Source organism: Pseudomyrmex gracilis, unplaced genomic scaffold (assembly GCF_002006095.1).
Source record: "Pseudomyrmex gracilis isolate BER0280 unplaced genomic scaffold, ASM200609v1 scaffold_757, whole genome shotgun sequence".
NCBI lineage: Eukaryota > Metazoa > Arthropoda > Insecta > Hymenoptera > Formicidae > Pseudomyrmex > Pseudomyrmex gracilis.
Window position 1 is genome coordinate 44,740 of NW_018021341.1, and position 6,456 is coordinate 51,195.

Genomic DNA, 6,456 nt, shown 5'->3' on the forward strand with positions numbered 1-6,456 from the left:
CGAATCGTACGGTGTCGAATAATTTGGTGTCGAATAAATCTGTGTCGAATCGAGCGGTGTCGAATCGTACTGTGGTCAAACGGAACACGCCCGTAGCATTATTCCATGTCTGCGTATTTTTTTGTCAAACATTTGTCGAGTTTTGCTGTCGAAATTAGTTACTTTGATTACTTTAGGTTGCCGCACAAACTGCATGGTTTCTTTGCAACTGTCTTGCGATAACAAGTAGCACCTATTTATAGTGACGCGTCGAGCGTGTCTACTCAGTCGTCAGTAGACAGATGATGTCAAACGTATGTTGTAATCTATGTCAGGTCGTGGATTGTTAAATTGCGTGATAAACGCTCTTCCCGTTGAATTACATATTCCTGGTTACCAATTTTGTGGCCCAGGAACGCGTTTAGAGAAACGATTAGCTAGAAGCGATCGGGGAATTAATCCATTAGACGCGGCTTGCCGTGAACACGATATAGCTTATTCGCGAAGCAACGAACTCGCTGCTCGACACGTGGCTGATAAGATACTCGCTACAAAGGCGCGCGATCGCATTACAGCGGTAGACTCGAGTCTCGGTGAGAAAGCCGCTGCGACCGCCGTGTGGGCGGCTATGAAAACAAAGACAAAACTCGGCATGGGTTTGAAAAAAAAAAAACAAGTCAGCAAAAAGGAAGCGAATACTTCCGACTGCTAAACGCGGTGGTGTGTTACCGGTTTTACCACTGCTGGGTGCTCTCGGTGCACTCGTTGGTGGAGCGGCGGGGGTTGCAAAAACGGTAAATGATACAAGAGCTACGCAGCGACAGCTAGAAGAAATGCAGCGTCATAATCGCGCGATGAAAGGTCGGGGAATTTATCTGACTCCATACGGACGGGGACTTTCAAAGAAGAAGAAAAAAATTGCTGAAAAGACATTAAAATTACCTACAGGTTTAACAACAAATATGCAGTTAGAACAGCTAGCTAAGCGCATGCGCATACCTTTCTTTAAAGGTGTTTTTATGCGTAATACCTTACCGAACGTAGTACGTCACAACGAGAGTGGTATCGTCAATTTAGACGATACAAATGGACCAGGTACCCACTGGGTGGCGTATGCGAAAAGAGGAAAACATGTCATATATTTCGACAGTTTCAGCAATCTTCGGCCACCGAAAGAGGTGATGCGTTATCTAGAACATGCTGTGGACAAAATAGAATATAACCGTACGTCTTATCAACGTTACAATCAAAGCAATTGTGGCCAACTATGTTTGCGGTTTTTTCAAGCCGTGGATAAGCAATATTCATTTAAATAGTACGCTATCTGACTTCATTACACATTCGACAACATGTCACTGACGTTCACACTTACCGGCAAAAGTAGCACTCTTGCAGTCAGCTACTTTCCCGCCATTGATTTAAGTGACGGTGATTACGAGCTTGAACTAACAGATTTTGAAACGTATCATACGATACCGAATGTGAATTCGTCGAACAATAAGTTTTATTACGATACAGATGACAAGCAGATTATAATTCCTGACAGATTGTACGAATTGCGGGATATTAACAATTATCTGCAACATGCAATGATGCAACGTAATGTAAGAAGCAAAGATAAAGATGAGAATATCCCTCCACTAATATTACGCGCAAACACTAATACAATGAAAAGTGAAATAAACTGCGCTTATCAAATAAATTTTACCAAACCCGACAACATTGGATCGTTGTTAGGTTTTTCCTCAACTCGTATTTTAGAGCCGCTACAATGGTACGTATCAAACGTGCCGATTAATATTATCAACGTAAACATGATTCGCATAAAGTGCAACGTGACTGCGGGTGCGTACAGCAACAACCGGTGTGTGCATACAATACATGAATTCTCACCGAACGTGCCACCAGGATATAAGATCTCGGAAACACCGGCACAAATCATTTATCTTCCGATCATCGTACAGAGCATTACGAATCTGACGATACGCATTGTGGATCAGAACGGACAATTGCTTGATTTTCGAGGAGAAGAAATAACTGTCAGATTACACGTACGACGTCGACGGCTGTAATACGCGGCATGCTCGTGCTAAACGAGGCGGATCAAGTAACGCGAGATACAAGGTTTTCATTACAAACACCTGCTACTACTACGACGTACAGTAATCGAAAGAAGCTAAGTTCGACAAACGTTGAATTTTTACAATCGTTGGGATTTATTGTACGAGAATTTTGAAAATATGTGCGACATTTTAAACGTTGGAGGTGAGCCGATCGTTGACGATCGCATCGTTAAGATTAAAACTCACACGTACAATCCGTACGTGAACACAACATTTGAACACAGTGATGGAATACGCATACCTATACAACAGCAGGACTTGTACACTTTACCGTGTCAAAGTTTTCTTTACGTCGAAGGAAAAATGACGTTAACGACGAAAGACGAAGAAGTATTTCTAGGTAATAATTGTGTGGCTTTTATGTTCGATGAAATTCGCTATGAACTCAATGGTATGGAGATTGATTTTAATAGAAACGTTGGAATAACCAGCACAATCAAAAACTATGTATCGCTAACACATGATAAAAGCATGGCCATGAAGAATGCTAGATGGGATATTACACAACATACGGACGTAGATAGTTACTTTAGTTTCTGCGTACATCTCAGCATGATATTAGAATTTTGCGAGGACTACAAGCGTACCATTATTAATGCACGTCATGAACTAATTTTAATACGATCGCACAACGACAAAAACTGCATAACAGCAGTTTCTGAGGTAAATAGTGAAGCATTAGATGAAAAAATTGAATTATTTAAAATACAATGGCAAATGCCTCATGTAGTATTGAACGATGTCACGAAGCTCTCGCTGCTACGAACTCTGGAAAGCGGACGGTATTTGACCATGAGTTTCCGCTCGTGGGATCTCTATGAGTTTCCATTATTACAAAGCACGATTAAACACTCGTGAGCCGTAAAAACGGCAACACAACTTGAGGAACCGAGATACCTCATATTTGCGCTACAGACTGCTCGAAGAAACGATATGTCAGCAGATGTCACGCGATTCGATCACTGTCAGTTGACCAACGTAAAACTTTATCTCAATTCTGAATTCTATCCTTATGACGACTTGCATTTAGATTTCGATAGAAAAAAATATGCTGTTCTGTACCAATATGTACACACATTTCCGTAAAGCGTATTACGGATGTGGTGTTGTCGTACCGTTTCTCACGATTTCCAACTTTTTGCAATGTGGCCCTTTAGTGGTCATTGATTGTTCGCGTCAAAACGAGGCGGTCAAAAGTGCAACCGTCGATGTGCGAATTGAATTCGATTGCAAAGAAAATATACTAGCAAATACTACAGCCTATTGTCCCATTTTGCACGATCGTGTTATTGAATACAATCCGTTAACCAACGTAGTGCGCAAAATTACATAAACTGCAACATCAGCGCTTCTCTCCTCTATAATCTGAAAATCGTTTAAGAGCGACAGTATTTTACGATAGATAGCATTTGTCTTTTGTTGGTCACACGATTACGTCGCCATGATTGTGCCGACGTTTGTGGACCTGCAAGGATTTGTAGTCGGAAAAAGATTTATTGTCAAGGAAGTAGCGGTATTGCGAAAGGGCACTGTTTTCTCGCATTACATTTTTGGAAGTCCCTTCCCGTGGAGTCTACTCGCAATATCAGACAGATCAGCAGTTTCGTGGCTGATGATGTATCATCATGGTCTGCGTTGGAAGGATGGAAGTGTTGCATACCGCAGAGCAAAGAATTTGATTACAACAGCTATTTGCGGTACCGCAGAAAATGATGACGACGCGTCTTCACTCGTCTATGTTAAAGGTCCCGAAAAATGTAACTGGCTAGCTGATATTCTTGATGGTGACGTACGACATGGGTTAATTATTAAAACATTGGATGCCGATTACGACGATATTGCTTCTTTAAATAAACTGAATGTATTGAATTGTCTACAATGTGAAAAACATGTGAAACACTGCGCATTACAAAGTGTATTTAAAATATTTAATTGGTGGTCTAAACGACAATAAAATGTTATATGAAAAACTTTGTTTGTACATTTACTACCCTTCTTTTCTATAGCATATGTTTATATAGATTAATCGCGATTTAACATGGTTTCATAGTTGAATATGGTTTGTTTATGGTTCGATTATGGTTGAACGTGGTACGTTCGTGGTTCGATTATGGTTGAACGTGATTCAATTATGATTGAACGCGTGGTTCGTTTATGGTTCGATTATGGTTGAACGTGGTACGTTTGTGGTTCGATTATGGTTGAAGGTGGTTCGTTTATGGTTCGATTATGGTTCGATTATGGTTGAACGTGGTTCAATTATGGTTGAACGTGGTACGTTCGTAGTTCGATTATGGTTTAACGCGGTTCAATTATGGTTGAACGTGGTACGTTCGTAGTTCGATTATGGTTTAACGCGGTTCAATTATGGTTGAACGTGGTTCGATTATGGTTGAACGTGGTTCGTTTATGGTTGAAAGGGGTACATTCGTGTTTCGATTATGATTGAAAGGGGTACGTTTGTGGTTCGATTATGGTTGAACGTAGTTTGTTTGCGGTTTATTTGTGGTTACACACGGTTCAAGTATTATTGAACATGGTACAATCGGGATTAAACGTGGATTGATTATGTATCGTTCGACATATTCTTTGTATGTGTGATTATACATATTATGTTTCGGAACGCGGTGCGAAGCGAGTAAGACGAGACAGTTGCAGAATTGCAATTTCATATTATACGTGTAGAACGCAGTGCAAAGCAAGACGAATATGACTAAGTTGCAAAGTTTTTTGACAAGAAATAACAATGACAAAGTATACATATTTTATTACTTACTCTAGTTCTGTGTATCGAAAGGAAATCTGGGTTGGATTAGACAACAGGTTGTAATAATAATAAAGAAATCATTTGTGCAAACTAATACATTTATTATATACTAATGTATACACAACGTTATGAGAATAAGCAATATAAAAAGAACAATATATATTACAAACTATTGTAAATAAAACATTAGAAGTAAGATATTATAAGTAAAAAATGTAATACAAATATAACAACATATAAAACTACTATAACAATAAAAAGTAACACATTCTGCCGCAATATGCCAATATCTTTGTCCGATTTCTCGTCTGCTTCGTGTACTTCTTTGGATGAATACATTCGTACATTTTCGACACGTTTATATGCAACATGATCCGTTATAAAGAACAGCGTCTTGATGCGACATGGTTGTACCTTTTAGTTTCATGCACACTTACAAGTATAAAATAATCGCAGAGCTAAAGAGAAACAGATAGACTATGTACAGACGTAGCAGTCTGATAAAAGTTCATCATCCTTCAGGACACGAGAAAAGACACACAGATTCTAAATACATTTAAAGAATAAAGTATAAAAAGATAAGATGCTTGATGACTGCTACTCAGTCTCATTCAGAACGTCAAAACCAACATATAAAAATGGATATTGTACAAGAATGTATTGAATTGAATGAAGTAGTGTCACCAGCAGCATTCGCGTTAGCGAACACGGTAGACACGCTAGTGTTAAAGATACGCCACCTGCAGAGGATGATGGAGGAAATTTTAAGGAGAGACGAAGAAGCCACATTTGAATGGAACAGCTACCATCTCCCTCATAACTTGTAAGTACATCAATAGTTTTTACTCTTTACAAGTTGGTTGTTTTAACTACAATTATGTACGGCTGGTTATTTTTTCAGAAATTATACACTGTATTTTTATGTTTCAGAACTATAGCCAACAATATCATGAGAGACATGATGCGAATTCTCCAAATGGAGATAACACATTTGGAGGATATGATACAAGACATGAATGTGGCACTCGGACAAATACATATATTTAATAATACACCTCCACACACTCCTCCACCTCCGGAACCGCAATAGGTAAAAAGTCATTATATAATAATCAATTAAAAATATACTCCTTTATTGTGTATTGCAAAATTAATTACAATGTGTTTTGTTACAGGGATGTCAATCTGCTTTTTTAGTTTATAGTTTTGAGTATAGTTTAGTTTATTACATCTTAGTTTATTTTTAGTTTATTGTTTGTTTGTATCTTAGTTTATTATATCGTAGTTTATATCTTAGTTTAATATTGTTAGTAAATAATATGTGCGCACATCGCGCAAAACGAAACTATTGACACATATGGTTTTAATATATATACACACATATCCACACATACATGTAACTTGTTTTTTATATTATTCGATTTCTTTTTATGGTTCAATTTTTTTATAAAATATGAATATACTTAATAATAAATACTAATTAGTAACTAATAAATTCTCTTTTATAGTACAAATGTGAGTTTTTTTAATGTGCAAACTTTGATCCCACTCCGATTCCCGACTTTCCTTATAACTTATAGACTGTGA

The 6,456-nt window shown here is 38.0% G+C and overlaps 1 protein-coding gene across 1 annotated transcript; it reads left to right on the forward strand.

Annotated features, from left to right (window-relative positions):
- Positions 1-2,219: 2,219 nt before the first annotated feature.
- On the forward strand, positions 2,220-2,960 carry LOC109861430. The gene has a single exon (XM_020441070.1). It carries the CDS (start codon positions 2,220-2,222, stop codon positions 2,958-2,960), a length of 741 nt encoding a protein of 246 aa, XP_020296659.1.
- The last annotated feature ends 3,496 nt before the right edge of the window (positions 2,961-6,456 follow it).

What these genes read in the sequence shown, in the direction of transcription:
- LOC109861430 (XM_020441070.1), top strand. Translation starts at nt 2,220, where the DNA reads ATGTGCGACATTTTAAACGTTGGAGGTGAGCCGATCGTTGACGATCGC.